At 41.7% G+C, this 24,643-nt stretch overlaps 1 protein-coding gene across 1 annotated transcript in view; it reads left to right on the top strand.

Annotated features, from left to right (window-relative positions):
* MYO10 (myosin X) overlaps positions 1–24,643 on the top strand; it is a 158,860-nt gene that overhangs the window by 85,291 nt on the left and 48,926 nt on the right. Inside the window, exons 5-19 of the mRNA XM_061994767.1 lie at positions 1,309–1,443; positions 2,397–2,521; positions 3,353–3,366; positions 3,485–3,569; positions 4,247–4,350; positions 6,538–6,667; positions 7,598–7,716; positions 8,389–8,535; positions 8,700–8,800; positions 9,032–9,098; positions 10,430–10,522; positions 11,275–11,343; positions 11,526–11,608; positions 13,043–13,151; positions 16,952–17,032. Of these exons, the coding sequence (XP_061850751.1) occupies positions 1,309–1,443; positions 2,397–2,521; positions 3,353–3,366; positions 3,485–3,569; positions 4,247–4,350; positions 6,538–6,667; positions 7,598–7,716; positions 8,389–8,535; positions 8,700–8,800; positions 9,032–9,098; positions 10,430–10,522; positions 11,275–11,343; positions 11,526–11,608; positions 13,043–13,151; positions 16,952–17,032 (1,462 nt within the window). The remainder of the gene's footprint in view (positions 1–1,308; positions 1,444–2,396; positions 2,522–3,352; positions 3,367–3,484; positions 3,570–4,246; positions 4,351–6,537; positions 6,668–7,597; positions 7,717–8,388; positions 8,536–8,699; positions 8,801–9,031; positions 9,099–10,429; positions 10,523–11,274; positions 11,344–11,525; positions 11,609–13,042; positions 13,152–16,951; positions 17,033–24,643) is intronic.

The raw sequence follows: 24,643 nt of genomic DNA, 5'->3' as shown, positions 1-24,643 counted from the left end.
TGCCTGTCTCTGGACACACTCCAGCACCTCAGTGTTCCCTTTGGAGTGAAGAACCCTAACACTGCACACAGTATTCAAGGTGTGGCCTCACCAGTGCTGAGTATGACATGATGATCGCTTCCCTAGAGCTACCGACCACACAAAACTAAACACAAGAACCATGCTCCTTCCTCAGGCTGTATTTTTCTTCTTTGCTTTTGACTAGAAAGCATCGTTATCCATTGCTGTAACCTGAAATCTCCAGGGTCACCATGCAGCAATGACACAACAAGAGGCAGTCAGTGAACTAAGCTTGCTCCACATGCCCACTTGTGCTGCGTCAAAGTCAGTGACAGAAATCCTACTTGCTACAATGAAAAGAGTACCACAAGCCCAAAGAGTACCTCCTTTCATTGGGAGTAAACTGGAATTAGGCACAGCTTAATTAGGAAAACTAGGAATTAAGCAGCAGCTCAGGATATAAAGCTATGACTTTGGATGAAAAGTAAGCACGCTAGACAAACTTTAACCACAAGCTACGCTTCTTAATGGCTCACTCTGCTTTTTTAATGCTAGAGCTACATAACTGAAGGGAAATGATAGTGTTATACCTTCCCTTTTTAGACTGTTTTTCTTGAAGAGAAATCAAGTGTGTTGCTTTCTGTTTGTGTCAGTGGGATTGCTTTTTAGCAGCTAGTTTTTCAGATGTCAGTTTAGCATTATCAAACAGCTTTGCTCTGCCATGGGTGAGGATGAGACATTTTACATCTCTGATGGTGGTGAGAGGTGAAAATTGCATATTTTGAACTCATATGAAACTGGTTTATTTGTATGGATAGAAAGTATCTTTAATGAAACATAGCTCACTGAGAATATCACAATTAATTCTACTAGTAGGCTTTATATTATGCTTAGGTGTCTTTAACATCCTTCTCACAGCAACAACATAACATCTCCTCAGCTGTAGCATAACCCAAGCTCTCTCAGTTAAATTCACATTATAGACTTTCTCTGTGACCACTGTGCTAACTTTGTTTTTCCATGCTGATGAGGATTGTTGGACAGCTTGTGTTCAGAGACCTCTTAGTTGCCTCATGATTGTTGTGTACTCAATTGATGCCTTGAAATGCAGTCTGAGCACTGGTATGAAGGCTAAAGACAATGTGCATTTTGGGGCATTTTCAGCAAACTTAAGGGTGCATTCTGCTGCTGTCTAAGGATCACTTCTCATTGCCCCAGTCTTCCTGGCCTCCAGTAATTTTGAGCTTGGAGGGTTTTTTACCTGGCAGCTGGAATTGTGCAGACACTTTCCTTCTCCTTCTTTTTCAGTGGCGAAAGCGGTGCTGGTAAGACAGAAAGCACTAAGTTGATTCTCAAGTTCTTGTCTGCAATGAGCCAACACTCGCTGGAGCTGTCCTGCAGAGAGAAGACATCCTGTGTGGAGCAAGCTATTCTTGAAAGCAGGTACTAGATCTCTTAATACACAGGTATTTTTTTTCTAGAACACAGGAGCCTTGTCATTGAAATAAGAGAGATTGCAAAGTAATCAGAGATACAGGTGCATTTACTGAATGAACAATCAAATGGATATTGACTGGGGAAATCTTTTGTTGAACAAATTGACCTGGCTGCTCTAGAGAGCTGTGAGTACTTCTTAATGGAGTGAAATTGCATAGTTTTGAAATGGAGGATGCTTTAGTTGTGGCTTTCATTTTTGTTTAAGGCTAAATTCAGATAATTGGAGGGAGAGAAATGGGTGATGGGAAGGAGAAACCATTGGTTTGTACAGCCAGAGGATAAGGTAGAACAAGGTACAGCAACTTGAGGATAAAATGTGCAACTGTTAAAATCATGCTGAGGAAAGAGAGGATGAGGGGAACTGATAAGGCTGACGAGTAAATGCATCAGATAAATTGGACACCTGCTACACAAGCAAAAAAAAAGGATTCAAGTGAAATAACACATGGTTCTAAACTATTTTAAAACAAAGATAAATTGAAATGCTGTTACTTTTGTTTATCATGCTTCATTTCTGTTCTACACGCTGTATTTTGATGGAATTATTATTTTTAATTGCCTCAGGACAAGGACTGTTCTCCCAACCTTTGTCTAGTAATGCCTTATTTCTCTAACTTGAGTACTGCAATGAGTATTGTGCCCATCTCCCCAGCAGTTCCCGCAGCTGCAGGGTTGTTCAGTACAACTAATCTTCCTGTTGCTTGAATACTTGCATCTTTTGATAGAAAATTGGGATGCCTGTTCATAAATTGAGGATAAGACTGGGGGTGGAGTCTGTGGCTGAGGAGGGTGTCAGAAGGGAGCTTTTCAGCATGCTGTTCCTTTCGCCAGTCCCCTGTGAAGCTGTTGGCATGCTGGTCACACGTTAACGCTCTTGTCTGTCTTCTGTATTTTCACAGCCCAATTATGGAAGCTTTTGGCAATGCAAAGACTGTTTACAACAACAACTCAAGTCGCTTTGGGAAGTTTATTCAGCTGAACATCTGTCAGAAAGGAAACATTCAGGGAGGAAGAATTATAGATTGTATCCTCATTTGGTGATTTTGGGGTTTTTACCCCTGTTTGTGGGCAGCTCCCACACACCTCCTCTGTAGAAGGCTGAGAAGTGGCTTTCCCCTGGGTGTCTTTTCACTCCATCCTGAAACATAGGCAATTAAATTGAGGTGATGTAGGAGAGAAAGGGAAGCAGTAACACCAAACTCTGCATGTGTTTGTGTGTGGTGTGTACATACTCTTGGAGGCCCAGAATTTTACGTTACTACTGCTAGCGTGCTCCTACATAGTGAGCTAAACCAGCCTGAGTTCCTGTGGATAACTTCTGCTTTTAGCTATTTCCCTCATTTATTGTGTCCAAAGACTCTTAATTTTTTGGAACAGTTCTTGAAAGAGCAAAGCTGCTGGATTTCTGCAGTGGGAGCTTGGGTGGGTATTGGCAGTACTGAAGCGTGAGGCAGCTCCACCACAGCACCAGAGCTGTGGGAATGAGGAATGTGAGGGGACCCTACTGAGTGTTTTGAACACAAGGTGCTTTTGTAGTGGGACAAATTTCCTTCTTAAAACTTTCCAAAGCTTTAGGGAAAAGAAAAAGTAAAGGAAAGTAGATGCTGTTTAAAATCCAGAACGTGACATGTCCAGTTTCGATGTGCTGGAGGAGAAGGAAGTGTGGGAATACATTGGTATTAGAACTGCTGCAATGTTCTTGCTGTTGTGGCTTCAGTCATCTTCTTAAGGTGTATTGTAAGAAAAGACCATGATGCTCCTCCTATTGTCTTAAATGAAGGAAGATTATAGATAACTTGTGCATTAACTACTTTTTACTTTGTTCCTTGACTGAAGTTTTTCTCACTGGCTACAGATTTATTGGAAAAAGTAAGGTTTTTTTGCTTTTACTCAGTTAATTTTGTTTAATGTTTTCATTGAAACTGTGGATAAAAAAACTCTCCTTAAAAATAATTGCCTAAATGGAAACTGTTTTTTACTTTGACAGAACCGTGTAGTAAGACAAAACCCCGGGGAAAGAAATTATCATATATTCTATGCTCTGCTGGCAGGGATAGAAGAGAGGGAGAAAGGTGAGTGGCAAAGCACAAGTCACACAACTGTAGTGGCTCTCTGCTAGCAGTCAGCCATGGTGACAGCAGTGGAGAATTTAGCTCCAGAAACCTGCTAACCCAAGCAGAGAAGCAGGTTATTTATTCAGCCGGGATTCAGTGAGTGTGAATTTGAGTTCAACTTGATAAAGCAACCTGCTCAGTTGAAGAATGTCACTGAGCTGCTGGTAATTTTTTCTCCCGGTTTCTGCTGTGACCCTGGGAAAATTACTTGGGGACAAACATGCCTCATTCTGTTCAAGCTGAATATTTTTGCTGGTATTAAATAACTCCACAGCAACAAAGAGAAATAATTCTGGTTCCTCTAATCCTCTTTCTTAACGAATAAATCCACCAAACAAAAGAAACAACATTTGTGTATGTGCAAAATTGCCTAAAACTGCCTCAGCATCTCCCCTTGGGCCTGCTGGCTTTGCATGCTAAAAAGTAAACTCCATTGTGGAGCTCAATAGAGCAAAATCCAGCAAATAAAACCCCATCTCTGATTTGATATTAAAAGTTTGGCTTGTGCATCATTGTAATTTCTGAGCAAAGGAACTGTGAAATATTTAACTCTGACATAGTAACTTGTGGAGTGCTTTTGTTAGGGAGTTTTTTTCCTTTTTTTATTTACTTGTCCTCTTTTCTCTCCACATTAGATGCTTTTTACTTATCTGTACCAGAGAACTACCACTACCTGAATCAATCTGGATGTATAGCGGATAAGACAATCAGTGACAAAGATTCTTTCAAGGAAGTCATTGTGAGTTGTTTCCCTAGTTCTTTATGCTTTGGAAGTGCTGGAGGTGCAAGAGCTTGGGGCAAGGGACAAAGCCTTCTTGTGCTTACCTGCAAATGCAGCTTTCTCGTTGAGGCACTAATCTTTTAGGGCACTTCAATTTTCTCATAACACTTTGCTGTCACTTGTCTTTACTTTCCTTCCAATACTTGATTTTTACTCTTACCATTTTAAAGTGTGCTGTGATTTTGGAATGAGGAGAATATCAGTTGTGAAGACAGTAAGGAATATCTTACATGCCTTTGCCCTTCCTTGTGTACAGTTGTGTCTGCTTCAACTGTTTTTCCATCCTAAAGCTTTTCCTAGGTCACATAGCATCTGCTAGGTTAAGTCCACAGAGCAGCACATGGAGAGCAAAGCACCTGGGCTTCTCTGACTCTATAAGTTACAGCTGGCAAATTCAGTTGTGTGGAGTTAACTTACACAATAGAACTGAAGAAAACACAAACAGTGATTAAAAACCAGGTCCTGGTGTGGAGTCTTTGGACGACTTTATGGCTTATACCCACACCAATTAGCTAGAGCAATTAGTCTATACTGACTATTAGGATAATTGCTAATTGCTTACCATGTCATCAGGGCGGTATGTGTTAGCTTTTAAAATTCAGAGAAAATATTTGCCTTTATTGTTTTATTGTTTATTATTCTTAATGATTATGGTTACTAATTTGCTTCACCAAACTGTTTTTGCTTAGCTACATTCATCACTTTGCCAAACTGACAAATTAATGTGTACTGGATGCAGCAGTTATTTGTAGTGTGAAAAAACCCACTCATCCAGTCTGGTGGAAGGTGGTGTTGGAAAAGTTAGTAACTTATCTATATTATAGTCCCATGCTTAAATTGATTAAGGTGACATTTAATTTGTGCTAATGATCCCAGGGTAGGCAGAGTATGAAATCAGGTGAGCACGTGATGCTTTGCGTGCTGCCCACAGTGCGGGCAGGCTCATAGCAGGGGCTGAGGCTGTCAGGCTGCATTCCCAGGGTTGGTGGTGGGCAGAAGGCCTGCAGTTTGCCCTCACCTGCCTTTTCATATTATAGTGATCTCCCTTGCCTATTTTTATTGAGATATAAGTCCCAGAAACGTTACTCAAGTGAAACTTTTTTGTAGGAGACAGAGGGAAACTGCATGGTGAGCATGCGGATGAACTCCTAGTGCTGCCACCTTTCTTAGAGCTCTGTTGTGAAAGATCTTCCATACAAAATAAACCTTCAACTATTATCTCTTCTCTGCTTTTATGGGATGAGTCTGAGGCTTTTCCATTTGTAAGTGATGACTTATGAAAAATAAAGTGTGTCGTGTGTCATCTGTCAGACACCCGCAGTGACCATAACATGATAAGTAACTGTAAAGGTGTAAAACTGTGACCTAGTCTCAGACAGGCTCATATTAGATCCACATTTGGGAAATTCTACTAATGTTGAGAGGCATACAATTACTTATCCTTCTATGTCAGAGGAAAGAGTATGTTCCTCCTTTTGGTTTAGTGTTTCTTCAGATAGAAAGTTGCTGTTCTCATGTATGTACTTGAGCCTTGATCATTGCCATATTGGTTATTCATCAATTCAACACATTTTATGTATGTCTCTTTTTCTTGCTCAGTTTTGCTGTAAGATGTCAGACCACACTCCTAAGTGTTTGGGCTTCATGGCTTGCCCAGAATATGTTGCAGAAGGCCTCCTCTGAATTCTCTGTGGCTGAGACAATAAATGAACAAATCTTACGTGTTGTTGTGTTTCTCCCTCCATGCCTTGTTACCTACAAGGCTAATTGTCAAATTTTGGAAAAAGCACAGAGGAGGTTATCAGCTAATAAAGGAAATTAGTGAAATTGCATCTGATGCACAACTCAGTAGAACATTCTGACATTTGTACTACTTTAATGAAGAATTTGAAATTACAGCATCCTTGCAGCTTCAAAAGGAGATTTCATAAAACCAAAGTGATACTTGCATGTTCCAAGATGTCCCTGTCATGTCTTACAAGGTGTATTCAATTTGTGATGAAACCAAAGGAATTAACTCCTGCTAGCCCTCTGTCAGCCCTGACTTGCTTTTTGAAGGTCTGACAGCACAGTTGGTGGGTCTGTCCGTGTCCTCATTCCTGAGTCAGTGTGTGTGTTGTTGAAGCAGCTCACATGTCATTCCAGACTGCAATGGAAGTGATGCAGTTCAGCAAGGAGGAGGTGAGAGAAGTTTTGAGGCTGTTGGCTGGCATTTTGCATCTAGGAAACGTTGAGTTCATCACTGCTGGTGGGGCACAGGTGTCCTTTAAAACAGGTGAGAAGGCTGTACATCCAAATAGAAACGTTTCTTGAGGTTGTGAAAGCTGTATTTGTTGCTGCTAGTGTACCTTACCACAGTAAGGAGAGACAGTGAGAGGATCTCACTGCTTTTCAGCATCACTAAATGTTGATCAAAATATTATTTCAAGGGGTTTTGACAGGTAAGGCAAATAACTTTTCCACTGGATACTAGGTCTTGATTAAGAAAGACCTTGGGCAGATATTTATTCCATCAATAATAGTGACATTCCATTTTAATCTAATTCCTTCTATGAAATGTTCTTGAGTTGATAACAATATAAGTGCTCGAGCACATTCCTTAACTGAGATCTCTACTGAAGGTATCTCTTATTGGAACTTTTCTTGCTGCAGTTACAAATATGAAAATACATGCTGGTATGTCTAAAGACTGGGCTTGCAAGCATTTTAAGTGCTTGTTCAAATATGGCAATGAAGAATAGCATCATTTACTGCTTTGTGTAGCACATTACAGCAAAACTGGAAACTGAAATATGTGTGTAAGGAAAGAACCTTCATTGGTTTTCTTTATCATCATCCTGAGGAAAGCTGAAACTCATTCCTGTGGACTGGGGGTGAATTACTGTTTGCATCTGGAAAAATATGTTAGCGTAAGCAGTGGATTGTTTGATTCATTGGCATGTTAGCATTAAGAGCAAAATAAATATTTCTGACTTACCAGGGATGAATTTCTACGGCTACATTCCTTCAGTTGTGCATATTTATGGTACTGTGCCTTTTCATGAGCAGCAAACACATACTCTAGAGTTTCTAGTTGTGTTTTTATCTCTAATCCCCATCGTTTTAGAAGCATCTTAATGGTGGTAATAATAATGATGCTGCAGATTTGTTTCATAACCTTATACCTTTAAGGAGATGTTTATCCTTGTCTGTTTTCTTTTGCCAGCTCTGGGTAGATCTGCTGAACTACTGGGGCTGGACCCCACACAGCTAACTGAAGCATTGACACAGAGGTCAATGATACTCAGGGGAGAAGAAATCTTAACACCTCTTAGTATACAACAGGTAAAGACATCTCAGTTTTGACATGGTTTAGATATATGGGTCTGTCTTCAAGTCCAGGGAAATCATTGATTGCTCAGGAACAGAAGCTTAGCTCACACATCTGAGTTGCTACCAAAAATGTTATGTGGTTTTTTTTTGGGAAGGGCATAATTGGACTTCTAGAAATGTCCATAGATCTGATCCTTGTATTCTGGCCAGGGCCTGTCACTTTTGTTATTCTTATTAAGTCTGATTGCTTACCATGTTTTTTTTTCAAATACTAATCATACAGACTGATACATTTCCTTATGGACATTTGTATCAGCTGAGTGGTTTTGAAACCTTTCAGCAAAAATAGTTTTGTTTTCAATAAGATGGTTAGAAATAGGTACATGTATAATGATGCTTACTTCTAGTAGAGGGTAAATTAGTGTTTCCTACCCTTCTCTTCTTTCTCCACACCTTAAGTTTAAAAGTTTAAAGCCAGGTGGGAGTGCAGCTGTTACAACTTATACTTGCTCAAATCATGATGCTTTGTATCTGCTGATACAATTGCCATCAAGGTACATAGGAATGCAAAGCTTCTTCCATCATCCCTTGCTTACACTGTGCAGTGGGCACTGACCAGCAGAGGCTGGGAAGTTCTCAGTTACATGAGTAGTTGATGCTTTACGTGTTCCTTCTTTAATTCAGGCAATAGACAGCAGAGATTCTATGGCTATGGCACTTTATTCTCAGTGTTTTGCTTGGGTCATTAAGAAAATTAACAGCAGAATCAGAAGCAAAGAAGACTTCAAGTCCATTGGAATTCTGGACATATTTGGATTTGAAAACTTTGAGGTAGGTTTCAAAAGTTTCTTGCGATGGATTGTCTGATATTTCAGTTTCATTGTTCTACATATCTTTGTCATCTTCAAATAGCATTATTAAACCAGTTATGACTTAAACCAGTTGCTTCTTTGCAATGTAAAATACTTGGGAGTGAAAATCTCTTGTCTCTTCAGGTAAACCGTTTTGAGCAGTTCAATATTAACTATGCAAATGAAAAACTTCAGGAGTATTTCAACAAGCACATCTTTTCCTTGGAGCAACTGGAATACAGCAGGTAAGAGATGCAGATGAAACTGGAAAAAGTTTTGCAAATACCAGTATTGACATGAAATCAGGGTTCTCAGCTACCTTAGCTCCCTTTGAAAATCTTTATCTGGCACTGTAACTTTTTTAAAAGCAAGGTGATTTTGCTGTAATTTGCAAGATGAGTCTCTCAGGTCCACCTGCTTCTGTGCTTAAAGTAATTTAGAGCTGTCAATAAAAAGGCCCTTCTTATTTTCCTTAGGGAAGGACTAGTTTGGGAGGATATTGACTGGACAGACAATGGAGAGTGTCTGGATCTTATTGAAAAGGTAATAATTTGATACCTGTTTCTAGTTTTTGTCCTGTGAGGTAATATGACTTTAAAACACTTGCCAACACAAAGAAGTGAAAAAGGATGATGGCTCTGTTTAGGTTGTGGCCTTTTAGTCAGATCATTTTCATGCATGGGTATATTCTAGATTATATTGTAAGGTCAATATACGAGTCTTTCCTTGTAGTAATTTTTAGCAATGTACAGTTGCATACAAAAGCAATATTTGGAGATGATTTAAAAGACTAGAAAGAAGGGGCAGAAGGAATGACAGTGTTTTGCTCCCATAATAGCTTTTAGTGGGATGTGAGTATTCTTCATTTGTTGCCTGTGAACAGTGGCTTCATCCATAATACTGTGTTCTGATTTGTACTAAAGGTGCATGTAGAAGCTTCTGTAGAGTTAGTGATAGGAAAATGAGTGGTAAGGGGCAGATAAGGGCTGAGTTCACCACATAGAAATCCAGGCTCTGTCTGGCTGACAAAGCCCAAGTCATGTATTGTTTCATCTATGTTCCATCCTGCCAGCAGTACAGGCAGCCTGCCTGAGTTGAGCCCTGTAGTGGGGCGTGTGGCTGCCTGAGCTTAGACCACCACAGAACCTGATGGCAGCAGGTAGAGGATCCAGCTGCCAGGAGGTGACTGTAGTCAGGATGCTGTGTCCCGGCAGGAGCTGCTCTGAGCCGATGGGAAGCTGCTTGTTAAAATGTGCAACTCCAGAACCACGTTTGTCAGGCTGTATCAAACTGAAGCTTACTGGACACATTGTTTAACTGCAGGATAGCTTGCTTTGTTTACCACTTCTTGTACTATGACAAGTAGGGAACATCTAAGGAAATGACAGATGTAAAGCAAAGGAAGGTTTTGTTTCATGCAGCATGTAGTTAAACTGTATATCTTCTGCTGTGCCCCTGGGCACCGTGGATGCTAAAAGTTTGTATTGGTTCAACAACTATGCAGGCAATGTTTGAAAGACTGTTTATGCAACCTCTCTTATTTAAAGCATTCCTGATAATCAGAGATCACGGAGACTGGGGATCTATTCTGTATGTACCTAAAAACTACCTGTGTCAGGAGGAAGCTGTTGTTTCTTCCAGTAGCTTCTTTTTCTTTATTTTACCTATGCAGCATACGTATGTTTCAAAAGGAGTGTTGCCAAAAAATAGGATTGTAGTCCTCTGCAAGACTTGGGTTTTAGTCAGGCACAGGTGGTTTTGTGCCTCTACACACACAACAACCTCAAGGACTTTGTGATTTTTTTTCAAACTGAGGACAACATCTGTGTCCATCTGTGCACTAATTCATCATCTGCCTCTTCTTGCTATTCTAGAAACTCGGGCTGCTGGCACTCATCAACGAAGAGAGCCATTTTCCTCAAGCTACTGACTCCACCTTGCTGGAGAAGCTGAATACCCAGCATGCTGTATGTGATGTTTGGCTCATGTTTTCTGTGCAAATTAGGAAGGGTCTCTTTGATTCTGTAGAAATTCATGGTTCATATATAGGGGTGCATAGTTGTAGAGGCTTTTTGGGACATGATCCTACTTTGTGGCAATCCATGTCACTTCCTGCCAAGCGTCAGTCAGTTGCCTGGCAGAACATATCCTTGTTGCTGTCCAGTTAAAGGCTTCTGTATTGGTGAATAAGCCAAATTCTGCTCTTGGGGTTCTGACAACCTGCAGCAACTCAGATTGCTTAGATGTTCAGTTTCCTTTGATTTAATGAGGTATTCACCTTGGTGTCATTTACTGGAAGGTTGCTGTTCCTCTCTCCAGATGAGCGTTACCTTTATTTGTGATGCTATAACTCTTTTTGATAATTTCTGGGATGCAAATGCATCCACCAGTCTTTGTAACTGCCAGTTTAAGCCCAAGCCTTCCTTTTCCAAGTGCCTTTAATAGATGGTTCTGCCAGATGGGTTCAGGTTTAGTATAATGCCTTTTTAGATACCATAAATCCATTATTACTGCATTTGAAGCAGCCCAGACTAACAAATCCTATTATCATTGTAAGTTGGTTGTTTGCTTTTGGAGCACTAATCTTCCAGGGAGTTCACTGGAAGACAATGGTTTGTTTAGGTCTGAGGATAATGTGACCCTTTCTATAATTCTACTCCCTGATACACCATCCCCCCAAAATAACATGATTTTTCTCTTTTCTTTCTCCTCCAATTAGAATAATCCTTTTTATGTAAAACCAAGGGTTGCTGTTCACAACTTTGGAGTGAAGCATTATGCTGGGGAGGTAATTGTCTTTTCTTTATTTGCTGAAATTATTCCAAGTGGAGTTTTCATTAGCTTAATTTTACCCTGGGGCTGCTCAGAATTAACTAAAGTGCTCTGTTCCCTTAGCACTTTCTACAGTACCACTCTTGTGAAAGATGCATGACTTCTTGGCTTGTTTGAATCAGCTCTGTTTCCTGCTAGGTCCAGTATGATGTGAGGGGGATCTTGGAGAAGAACAGAGATACTTTCAGAGATGACCTCCTGAACTTGTTACGTGAAAGCAGGTATGTTTCTGCAATTTTTGGTTGAGGATATGATGTTAAGGAGTGATTTATCACCTAATTCCGACGGGGTTTATCATGTGATTCTGGTAGGGTTTGAGTATGTTAGGTGTTGTGTAGCATCAGACCTTGACAGAGTTGAAATGAGCACAGAAGAAATATCAGAGGTATCTGTAAGCAGATCTGAGTGCAATCAGTTCTCACAAAGTTGGGTTCTCCCATGTTGTGCAATACCTCATCCCTGTGCAGTCCAGGGGGTTGTTAGAGGGCTCACTTGCATCTCAGTGCTGAGTAAGGCTGCTGAAAGCTGGTGATGGTTTTTTCAGTGTTTCAGGGTGCCTCAGTAAGCAACATGCATGTATGTATGTATGGGGTTTTTTATTTCACACACAGTTTGATTTGCTTGTATTTCTGTCATTCTCTAATTTGCCTGAAAGCTTAGTGTCAGGGACCTACTGCAGTGCAAATTGCCACATAGCAATTGCTTCAAAGAGAGAATTTCTATGATGACTTATATTACAGAGAGTCTGGGCTTGGATGTCTTTGTTACCTGCATGTCTCCTATCATTCTACTCTGTAAGGTCCCAGGATCCATACAGTGGTACCCTGTGACCTGGAACCTTTTTATAGGCATATGGCTGAGACTCAGGACACACAGAGAGGTGACAGAAGAGGGAGCTGAGCCCGGGTGTTGCTGTCTCAGCTGCTGCCCTCACCTTCCTCTCCAGTCATCTTGCTTTGCTGTGCAAGTTGCTTGTTTGTAAATCCCTTAAGCCCTTCTGTGCAGGGGCAACTGTTCATGAGCATTTCCCTCTCTGTGTTGCTTGTTCTAGTTTCATGATACATCTGTCAATTGAAGTATACCAGTAAAAGTAATAATTGAGTTCAAGCTGCTCAACCTAGTTTTGCTCTTTCACCAAGATCTTTCTGGAGCTCAAGTTAAAAGGTCTGTGTTTTTGTAGAAGTGACAAGAAGCAGCTACTCAACTGATAGGGTAGAAAACATCATACACAGCTGTTATCTGGAAGTGAGGCTCATGTGGGTGGTTATTTTGTGTTATGTCTCCAAACAAGCTGGAAGTCTTGGTTTTTAGTCTTTGTTCAGCTACATTTCTCATTACAATCACCTGGAGTTTTGGTTGAGTGAGTGGAGTAAAATCAGCAAGGGCTCACTTTTCATGTCCCTGATTGTGTTGGGAGTGGAGAAGAAAGATCCTCCTTGTTTTGTTTTGCTTGTTTGTTTGTTTTTCTCCCCTGTATGCATTCAACAAAGGCAAAATCTATTGTTCATTAAAGGTTATGGAGAAAATCAATAAGCATCTTTGGATGGAGGAACTGCTCTCTTAAGGGACAGTGCTTTCTTTGCATTCTATAGTGTTCAGCCTCACAGTCTGTTAAGATAATACTTTAGAGATGTTCTTTGTCTTTCCCATTTCAGTCTCGATTTCATCTATGATCTGTTTGAACACGTTTCAAGTCGCAACAATCAAGACACTCTGAAATGTGGAAGCAAGCATCGAAAACCCACAGTCAGTCTCCAGTTCAAGGTTAGTTAATGTGCCATCTCTGCTCTGTAGCTAATCAGTGACAGATAAACCCTGTTCAGTAAGGAACAGCTGCAGAGTAAAACAGGCAGAACTTCAGCATCAAAACAGTGCTGTCTCTTCTGTGACACTGGACTTATTAATTAATAACTGGCCATTCTAGCTGGCTTCAAGCAGACACTAACCTTCCCATCACACTATCCACACAAAACTCCTGTTGCTTTCCAGTTGCTTATTTGTCCCTATTTTCAAGCTCATCTGTGAAGTTGATCTCTCTCATCCTGGCTCTTCTTTCTAATCTAAAACCAACCACAGAATTGCACAAAGCCTTACAGCAGTGCCTGTATGCTAAGAAAAAGAAGTACTGAATAAACACCTCATTAAGGTGTTTGCCTTGCTTTTTAACTGAAAGTTTGGAAAGAGTTTTTATTAAACACCTTTTTTATGAGGCTTTATAGCCCTCCCATCAAAAATGGCACCAAATTGAAATCTAGCATAAAGTCTGTCTAGAAATTATTTGCAAGAACAAGACTGGCATGAAACCTTTTCTGCATTGCATGAGTGCAAGTCTGGATTAGTTGTCTTTGATTTGATTTGAATTAATATACATTTTGCACTGTTAATTCACTTTTCTTTAAAAAAAAATAAAAGTGAGCAGACTCAGCCCCTTGAGGGCAGATTTTATCCTAACAGGCTGTTGCTAACTGTTGGATGGAACGGCAAGGAGTGTGTGCTGGGAGAGCATACACAATGTCTTTTATTAAAACACACTGATGTTTGCTTTATGCTACCATCACCCATCTCAGGCAATACCCACTTCTCATGGTGAGGTGGTATTTGCTAGCTCTCTGGGATAGCAGAAGGTGCTGTTTCCACATGGTCATTTGCACCTGTGCAAAGTAGACCTTTAAGATGTTATTGTGTAAAAATAGACCCCATTTTTGCATCCACTTTGTAAGGTAGATCATATGTAAAGCTCCTTCTCTTCTACATTAGGGCTCCTGGACAACATAAAGCATGATAAAACATGAAATCAAAGCACTGTTGCCTCTTATCTAAAGCTGCAGTAACTGACCCCTAACCAGCTGAGCTGCTTTACAAAATGTTGACCTGTGTTATGCCATAGAGAATTAGGTGGGGGGTTTTTTTCCCATGTTTTTAAAGCCTTCCAGGGATTAACCCATCTCATATCAGCTGCAAATAAGACCTTTGTCTTCATGGTTTTATTGTCATGATAGTTTGGTTAGCTGTTCTTTTCATTTGCCAGCCTGCCCAGTGCAGGCCTGGAGGTGCATGCTGAGGTCAGATACCATCTGTCTCAGCCTATTGCTTAAAGCAGGGCGAACTTCAGGTCAGCTCATAACCTGACAGGGACTTAGAGGCATGCAGCATTGTGCAGAATCTGGCTCTCTGTACCACAGATGAATGTGAAGATAGATTAAACCATTTTTGCTTAGCCTGACCAACTCTTCCAATCTCTGTAAGTAGAAGCCTGTGTTGAGAGAATTGGCTTACCTGTCCATAGGTGATGTAATCTTCATGCAGGTTTGATACAGGTGAAGCCTTTACTTTTTGAAGCTGTAAATATTTGTCTTTACACAAAAATATTTGTCTTTGCATCTTTTGGTTGTTTAATGATTGCAGCCTTGGACTCCTAGTCCCTGAGCTAGCAAAGGCAAAGGAACCAAGAGCTGGTTTCTAGTCCCAGTCACTTCAATGGCTCCCTTTGCTCCATACCAGCTCCTGTGCACAGCCACAACTCTTCCTGTTGCCTTTATCACTTCATGTTTAACCATCTTGATTTACAGATTAAAGCAAGAATTTGTTGTAACAGACTGCCATTGTCAGTGTCATTCCAAAACATATGTCAGGACACATAGTGTTGCTCCTTCAAAAAGTGAGTTTTCTGCCTCCTTGACAGCCTGCTCTGTGTTCTCTCCATGGCCTGGCATGCAATGCCACCTTTGAGGGGTGAAACATTATCATTGCTAGCTTTCTGGGCTCCCCTTCTAACCAATCATTTGTATCTCTGCAAAGTAGATGCCAGACATTCCTTTAAAATGGTTTATCATATTTAATGATGCAGAACAAGGCCTGTTGGAATAAGGTACAGAACGATGGCTTGGGCAGGAACGGGCAGATGTGCAATTAAACTCATCATCATAAAAGGACTTGGGGATTTTTGTGGTTTTGATCTCCAGGTCAAGGTTCAGACAACTCATAATCTAATGTATCTTGGATCATTCCGAGTTCTAAAGCTAGGAAGAAACCATAAGTTCTTCTGTGGGTTTTTTTTAGCTGAATGTTGTAGGTGCAAATAGCTGTCCCATGAGCTGAGAAACTGCCTGCTTATTGCTCTTAGCACTATCTTTCAATAACATAGCCTTGCTTTACCACTCTGTCCTTTACTCAGTTTTTGTTATATTTGGGTAGTTAAAAATCCAGTATTGGTAAAACAATGCCCACTATTCAAATGTGAGTGGGGTTTTTTTTTCCAGAATTTTAATTATTTGGTTTTCCTACCCTCTTGTTGACTTCCATTTATTATCAGTGTGTCCTTTTATTAAGGAATGCTGAGATCACGTAGGAGAAGTGAACTCCCTCTGCACAAAATGCTGTTGATGGCAGGGAAAATGAAAAATGAGTGGGTTTAGGGTGGCTGAAATGAAAAGAGGAAATCTGGGTTTGTGGCTATTTCAGCTTCACCTTGGACCCATTATCCTTCCTTTTGATTTGCTTGAGTTTAGCAATTTGGGAATATGGATCCTAAGTCCTAAGCAGGCTGGGGATTGACCTGCTGGAGAGCAGCTCTGCAGAGAGAGACCTGGGAGTCCTGGTTGGTAATAATCTAACCATGAGCCAGCAATGTGCTCTCATGGCCAAGAAGGCCAATGGCATCCTGGGATGCATCAAGAAGAGTGTGGCCAGCAGGTCAAGGGAGGTTCTTCTCCCTCTCTACTCTGCCCTGGTGAGGCCTCATCTGGAGTCCTGTGTCCAGTTCTGGGCTCCTCAGCTCAAGAGGGACAGGGAAGTGCTGGAGAGAGTCCAGCACAGGGCCACCAAGATGATCAGGGGACTGGTACTTTTCTTTATGAGGAAAGGCTGATGGAACTGGGGCTGTTTAGTCTGGAGAAGACTGAGGGGGGATCTCATTAATATTTACAAATATCTAAATGGTGGATGTCAGGAGTTGGGACATCCTTTTTTTCTGTTGTATCTAGTGACAGGACAAGGGGTAATGGAAAGATGCTGGAACACAAAAAGTTCCGCTTAAATATAAGGAAAAACTATTTCACTGTTGAGGTGAGGGAGCCCTGGCACAGGCTGCCCAGGGAGGGTGTGGAGGCTCCTTCTCTGAAGGTTTTCAAAATCCACCTGGACATGTTCCTGTGTGACCTGATCTAGGTGACCCTGCTTCTGCAGGGGGGGTTGGATTAGATGATCTCTAAAGGTCCCTTCCAACCCTACCATTCTATGATTCAAAACATCCCTGAAACAGCAGCTTTCCAGTTTGGTGTTTCCTTATACACAGTTTGCTTATCAATCTCTGTATCTCTTTTTACTATATAATGGTGTTGATAGTTTTTCATCAGAAGGGTAGTGGAGGAAATGACCACTTCTGTGTTGATCCTATGTGTTCAGAAGCAAAAGCTTACAGGGCGCAGTAATTTCTGGTGCACGCCACTAGGTGTTGCAGTTAGACACGGTCTGCGATGCTGACCTGCAAGAGCTTCTGCCCAGCTATGGTGCTTGGATATAAAGTCGGCTTGTGAAGTGCTGTCTTCTTTGTGCCTGTGTTTTAGGAATCGCTGCACTCTTTAATGGCGACGCTGAGTTCCTCCAATCCTTTCTTTGTCCGCTGCATCAAACCCAACATGCAGAAGGTAAGATGTAAAATCGTGCCTGTCTTCCATTCTCCTGCTGCCTGTCTGTTTATTTACTGCCATGTGAATGAGGGGGTAGCATTCTTCACTCACTTTGTCAAAGGCTCTGCAAGGTGAAGGCACTGGGAAAGTCTGTTGATGTCCTTCCTTCTTGGACAATGTCTTTGAGCACCTTTTTAATAGTCATTGCTCACAATGCTGACAAATGACCAGCTCTAAGGATGCTTATAAAAGAAAGGTAGAAGACTGCACTGCATGTTTGATCACTGCATGTTTGATAACTGTGAGAGAGACTTTTTAGGAAGAAAGTGCCAAAACCGCAAAGTTTGTTTGAAATCACTGGAGGCAGTAAATGTTGGTGGAGGAGGAGGCTGAGAGGAGACCTTGTCACTCTCCAACTACATGAAAGGAGGTTGTAGTGTGATGAGGGTCAGTCTCTTCTCCCAAGTAAGAGTGAAGAGGACAAAAGGAAACGGCCTCAAGTTGTGCCAGGGGAGGTTTGGATTGGGTGTTAGGAAGAACTTTTTCCCTGAGAGGGTTGTTAGACACTGGCACCATCCCTGGGAATATTTAAAAGATGCATATGTGAGGTGCTGAAGGACATGGTTTAGTGATGGACTTGGCAGTGTTAAGTTAGTGGCTGGACTCAATCTTAAAGGTCTTTTACAACCAAAACTCTCCTATGATATAGTAGAACCTGTGTAAATGACCAACTCTCTGCCATCAGACACTTAGTCTTTCAATATATGTGCAATTCTAGGTGTCTTCATGCTGGCTGTTTCGTTCTGGTACAGAATTACCTTTTAAAAACAGACTTGAAAACTAAGGCTTACTGTATCAGTCTGTCTTTTAAGTCACAGATAATGAAAGCCTATGTCAAGACTTATTTAGGTGTGTTAGAAGGCTCTAGAAATGAAACAGTAATGGTATAAGAACAGTTGAAGTTAGTATTGTTAGCCTGAGCCTGATACTCTGTGGTTTTTCATGTCTGTTTCTGGCTTTATTCAGGTATATTCTGCTTATGTAAAAAATGCAACAGGCAGAGGTGCTCCCAAATCTGGTTTATGGTTTTCATGTGGCAACTTAGAAACAGGTGACTTTGCTATAAATCCAGTTATACATGTTACATTTTTCTGGGATGTCTGGTTAATCAGGACACTAACACATTAAACCTAGCTGATACCATTGCAGAGTTTTGTGTTACTTGGACTGTATATCCACAACTGCACATGATTTCAGTTGCCAACTTCACTTTTGTACCGTTACGGTGTGTCAGGTGACGTTCAGATTGTGGGCAAGAGAGAACAGCCTGGAAGTGAATAAGACCTGCTCTTTGTGTCTGAACTGTTTGGTATTCATCTCCACAGTACCAAAGTTACAAGGATTTGCCATGGTTGATGCAAGAACCAAGCACTTGTTGCATTTCCACAGCAAGGAAAACACTGAGCTCCTGCTCCCATATTCCTTGTTGCTCTGCTTTTCCCACTAGAATGCTCCATCTTTGACAAATTTGGCATATGTTGCTCTATCTGCATGTACATTTTGCTCTCATTAAAAGAAAGGTCTCACAGAATTTGCAGCTATGCAAGCAGAAGGAGCTAGAGACTGCTTTAGTCTGAGGAAACCACATCTAATTGCAGGAGTTCTTGTTGGAACAGATTGGGAAATTCCCATAAACAGCCCCTTTCAAAGGGTATGTAAAATGTCACTGGGACCTTACACAACAATTATAGAATCATAGAATGGTAGGGTTTGGAAGGGACCTTTAGAGATCATCTAGTCCAACCCCCTGCAGAAGCAGGGTCACCTAGATCAGGTCACACAGGAACATGTCCAGGTGGGTCTTAGACCTCCAAGGTCTTCAATGTTTGTCCCTTGTTTTTCCATTTAACTTGATTGCAATTTGAACTGGATTCAATGGCTTTAACAAATAAGAAATGCTATTTCAAGAACAGGAGTAGAGGAAAAAGTCACAGAGGTTACCTGTTGTAGCTGGTTCAGTAGAAGACTGGATGGAAAATGAGAAGGAAGTCCATGTATCGTACTTGCTGATGGTATTCTTCACTCAAGGAAGTGTGTCAACACACATTTTTGGGATGCAAAACACAATTTTGAGATTGACTGTTTCCAGATTTTGTCTGCTGTGCACTGCTCTCTGTTCCCCACCATCTCTCACAGACACAGTGGTTGTCAGTGCCAGTCATGTGGCATTGTTGGTGTTGCTCCTTCTGCAATGCTGCAGGTACAGAAGCAGGTACGTGAACAGCAGTTGGCCCCTCCGTAGCTCACATGGATTCTGTGGATCCACATCACATGAAACATTTCAAAGTTTATCCTGTCATACAACTAGATGCTTCTTTTCAGTTAGATAAAGGAAAATACGGTGAGTCAATTTGGATAGCTCTGAACCAGCACAGCTCAGACACCCGTTAGCTGTGCTTGGACTACCAGGGATTGCTGCGAATGTGACTCACTGTGCAGGCCTGGTTAGAAACATAACTGCTTGAAACCTTCAGATGAACTGCTGAAATGGAGAGACCAGGGAGGAAAGAAAGTAAAAAATCCTCACTGAGCATTTCCTCTGTGTTTTCTGACTGTAGTTTTTTCTCTGCAGTGATGTGGAATGATAAAAATGTCACTCTTCAAAAAGTTCTGAAATGGTACTTGCCAGATAATAAATGATGTGAAGGAAACGGGTGTCTTAATTGCTTTTTTTGAAATGTGAAGCATTAAAGGAGAGCTTGGACCAGAGAGGCTTGGCAAGGAGAGAGCTGAGGTTGTGTTACCCAGGAGCAAAGCCTCTCAAGCTCCTTGTTGCACACTGGCTTGGGCATGAATAGATGATACACCTGCTGGCAAGCATCCTCAGTGGCTCTGGAGGGGAAGAGCTGGTGGTGCTTGAGCACTCTTACTCTGGAAGTAGTGTTTGAATTCTGTAGGTGAATGAGATCGAGCAGATGGAAGACAAATTCCAGCCTTTGCCAAGCAGAACATACAGCAGACAGTACTTGCTCTGCTCTTGGAGGCATTAACGTGTGCTCATGTTGGATAAGAGATGTGATAATTTACAGTAAGTATTTGATTTTTTAAATTGATCAACAGTTTTATTCTTTACATGTGTTGCAGTGTCAAGCATATGCAGTAAAGCCCTGAACATTTACATATCAAAGCAGGTTCTGCACTCATTAGTGCAGTTTCCTAAAGGGAGCTCAGGGAGTACGTGACCTTTTGTCAGAAGACATTTCAGTGAGCAGGCCGCAGACAGAAGAACAGAGGCCCCATTAATCTTTGGCAGACCCCTCCAAACAATCAGTGTATCTGTTTTCACAATTTCCAGTCTGTTCTGAACTAGCCATAACGTGGAAACTTTCCCATTTGGTATGCTTAATGAGCATTTTCTGCTAATGAAGGGTCCTACTCCTCAACTCCCCTTATCTTCAGTGCAGCTGGCAGAACAACGTATCATTTTATCCTTCTGAACTTTGACACATCTTTCTCTGTTTCTTGGTCTCATCTTTCTTTTCTTGCATGTTGTTCTTTTTGATAATGACTCCTCTCTGCAGTCTTGCCTTTTCTGATCTCCATCTTTGCTTTTTTACGCACCTTAAATGAAAAAACACACAATCAACAACCCCACCCCCCCCCAAACAAACAAAATCCACAAACCAAAAAGCATTGTCTTTTTAAAACAAGCTACAACCATCAGCTGAATGTTTCTTCCAGCTTGCTGCTATTAATAGAGTTGCTAAAGCCTTGGAGCCACTCTGGAGACAGTTCAGGGTACATGTAATATCTGAACTTCCCGTGCGAGCTGTTTCAGAGGCAGAATTCTTCCTGTTGGCCCAAAAGGAGCCAACCTCAGACAGATTGGCTCAGGAGTCTTCTCAAGTTCCCTTCTCCATTTAGGATTTCTATTTAGAAAGTGTATTGGCACAATCATTGTGAGTGGTCCCAGCCTCCCACATCTGCATGGCCTCATCTGCGCTGCTCTCTGAAAACTTAGAGTATTACAGCTTGCTTCTCTAATTCCCTGCTCTTGAGACTTCAGCAGGTTCACATGTAGCTCTTCCCTCATAGATAGGTGTATCCACATTTCTTTGATTGTAGACCCAAGTCCACTTTGGTCTTGGTAGGCAAAATTCTGGCATCATTAGAGCTGACAGGAAATGTTTGCTACAGACAAGAATTTAACTCTTTGATTTTTAGCAGCAAACCTTTGTTGGTATGTGCTCTCTGAACAGGATTGCAGGGTTTCAACTCAACTCTCTGCCTGCTTATCTATTGTCTGTCTCATTCCTCTGTTGCAGTGATGGTCTTGCCACTGGCAAGGTAAAAGCTGCCTCCCCTGGAGCTTGTGAGCTTGGAAGGGGCAATTCTGTTTCTCTGCGGGGTTTTTGATGTTAATTTCTTTTTAATCTTATTTAGGTAATCTTAATTAGGTAAAGAAATGAGATAGAATTAGACTTGTATTGCAAACCTACTGCAGGGTAGAGGTTAGAGGGAGCAACAGAAAAATAATACTTTTACACTAGTAATGACTTTGCAACTCAAAGGACAGCTGGTAGAAAAAGGTCTGTAATAAATTCAGTGAGGGTTACTGCCGCTCGGGAGTCCTGTCGTGCTCCATGTTAATTCTGGGAAAGTGACTATCAAGGCAATAAGATTACTAGCATTGCTTCTAAGGACAGAGCTGTTTAAAGGGATCAAGGTATGACTGTTGACACCTGCAGTGTACTTTGAGGCACAGGTCATTAATAGCCATGAGACGGCCTGGAATAGCAAGCAGTATGTCCCCTACTACACAATAAGATGCAAACCTGTTTCACTTGGCATCTGAATTCAAGTTGTGCTCTTAAAATAGCTCTGAGTCATTACAAAGCTAAGTACAGCATGATACCAACCTAAACACTAGTTAGGAGTACACCTGAGGAAGTTGGTGTGAAGGAACAGGGAGAGAACAGCTTGGCCCCGTGACTGTACGCAGGGTGTGGAGCAGGCACGAGCTTAGTGAACGCAGGATGTGAACTGGTTGTTAAGCTGGAGTCGCATATTGAGACCTGACAGTATGAATTACCGAGTTTGCCTTGTAGAGAGATTCTTTTTGTAGAAATAAAAAGGTCATTATCACAGATTTCTGTGAAATATGGATAAGGACATTGCAAGTCTAATGCTGCTGCACTGACACAAAGCCTGGAAAGGGACAAGGGAGGAGGCTGAGCTTCAAGGATATTCTACTACACCTTCATCACAGGATTGCTAAGCATCTGAATAAATCTCTACATTTTAAAGCTTTTATTTAAAACAAGCAAACAAACATCCTAAATAAAGTGGTCCAGCTCCAAACTCCTGTGCACATCCTATTGCAGTTGTATACCAAGCAGGTGCTTTGTACACCAGCCTCTGTCACTCAGCAAACTCTGGGTCTCCTTACTGGGGAGCAGATGCCTTTGTGGGTTTTTAAAGACACTCAGCCCAGCAATTAAAAGCTAAGAAGTGTTAGGTCCTAAATGGAAATGTCTTTATGGTTTAGTCAGTTGCAGAGCCCTGGGGTAGCTGCAGTGTTCTCTGGTACTGGGAGTTAGCAGATCACAGGGTAAATTTGACTCGTTATCCATAAAAGAAAGGGAATAGAAAGCCTCATCATCACATTAATAGCTAGTCTGTCATACTTTGAAAGTAAAGGGAAAAGATTACATGGCCCAAGTGCTGCTGCTGGGTACATACTATCTGTAGAAAGTAAAGGCCTAGTAGTGTTCATTTACAGGTATACAAGCAGCTCATGGCTCATGTATTTAGAGGTTGCCCAATTTTAAAAAAAAGGTCTCTTTAATCTCAGTTTTCTCAATAAATACTTGTTTTAAGAGGGCTTTCTGGCTGCCAGTTACAGTTGTCGTTGTTCCTGGAGGAAGCAGAGCCATAGGCTCCGAGCACAGACCATCTTGCTGGGTCAGCATGGGTCATGCTCAGGGAGCTGCTGTTCAGGCTTATCCTTTGGGAGGAGAGCAGCCATTCCCCAAAAACACAGTGTGCTGACCCAATCTCAATAGACAACAAGTGCAGGGGGCAAAATGTGAACTATTTCCCCATAGCCCTTTAACTGGTTTCTAAAGCTTTGTTGCTGGTAATGAGGAAGACGCAGTGGTAAGGTGTGGCATGGGGCCCGGCCAGTGCCACTCCATTCAGCTGCCTGGATCTTGTCCCCTTGGGTTTTGCAGAATTAGGTAGCTTCAAAACAAAACTTTGTGGAGTATGGCCCAGCTGCATCATTTTCTGGCACGTCATTTGAGTAATTAGGTCAGGCGCTGGAAGACTCCTTAGGTAAAAGTGATAAGGCAAGTGGGTGTGAGGAAAGCACACAGCTCACGGTGTGCTGACACTAATGTTATGTGTGAATCTGAATCCCTGGCTGAAAGAACAAGACAATTCCTGCAAGGAGTTTAGTGCTGCACAGGCAGGGCCTGTCTTCTGTGTTGCTTCCATCACTCCTGTGGTGCAGCATATGGGTTGTGCTGCCCAGGAGCCACTGCTTTGTCCCTTTGTCCCCATCTGAGAGCGTCACTGCTTGCTGGGCTGAAGTAGGTCATTCCACTCTCCAGGCAATCACCCAGACAGGCATAGCCTCCTTCTTCATCAAGGTTTGTTGTTTACTAAGCAGGGCTGACTAGGCATCCCTTTGCAAAGTGTATTAGGGTTTGTCTTTCAGTGACCGTGGCATAAGGAGTTTAAAGTGGAGGTGATTAAAGCTGGGAATGGAGAGCTGAGATGGGGTGCTGTTGGGGAGGGAGCAATCTGTGCTGTAAAGACTGCAGCAAACTCCAGGATGTGCAGGCTAACAGATTTTTGCATGTTTTGCTACATATATGTGCACAGTTGCCAAGTTTCCTGGAAAGACCATTTGGTAGGACTCTGTCCACAAGTGATAGGAGTCATTTTTGTGTCTCTGGTAGTAACTGTGGCGGTGTGCTCTTGTGATCAAGGTGCAAACACAACTTCAGGAGAGAGACTCAGGAGGAGGTGATCTCAATGACAAAGCACCAGAACAATTCTGAGGAAGAATAAAATACTTAGGGGTGAGATGTTTAAGTGCAACACTTGCTGAGTAGTTCGGTGCAATGTATAGAAGTGAGAAGAATCCTGACTGCTGCAGCAGTTGATTTGTCAGCAGCAGAGGGTCTTATCACTGCCAGCTGACTTTAAGCACTGCAGTAACTCTGCATTTTGTGCCACCTGATGGATTTTTTTTGCCTTTTATGAATCCATTCATATGTGATTGTGTGACATGGATAGGCATTCCTAGAGCTGCAACTTCTCATCCCAAGTCTGAAGTATTTACTTTTCCTAAATAGCAAGCAAAGAACTTGGCTTTTCTTCCTTCTTGTGCGCTCCACCAAGTATTTGAATTGCAAGCATTGTCATGCAAATGTATGCACAGAAAAAGTGTGGTACTTCATCAAGCTTTGGAAGTTTTCTTTTTTAACTACAACAACAACAACAACAAAAAATCCCCCCACATCTCTAGATGGCAATTTACATTCAAATCCTGTTTGCTGTGTTCTCATGGTAACTACTCCAAGGGAATATGCACAGTCCATGATAAATAGACATCCTTAG

The sequence above is a fragment of the Colius striatus genome, chromosome 4, assembly GCF_028858725.1.
Source record: "Colius striatus isolate bColStr4 chromosome 4, bColStr4.1.hap1, whole genome shotgun sequence".
NCBI classification, from domain to species: Eukaryota; Metazoa; Chordata; class Aves; order Coliiformes; family Coliidae; genus Colius; species Colius striatus.
This window is presented reverse-complemented; position numbering and strand designations above follow the sequence as displayed.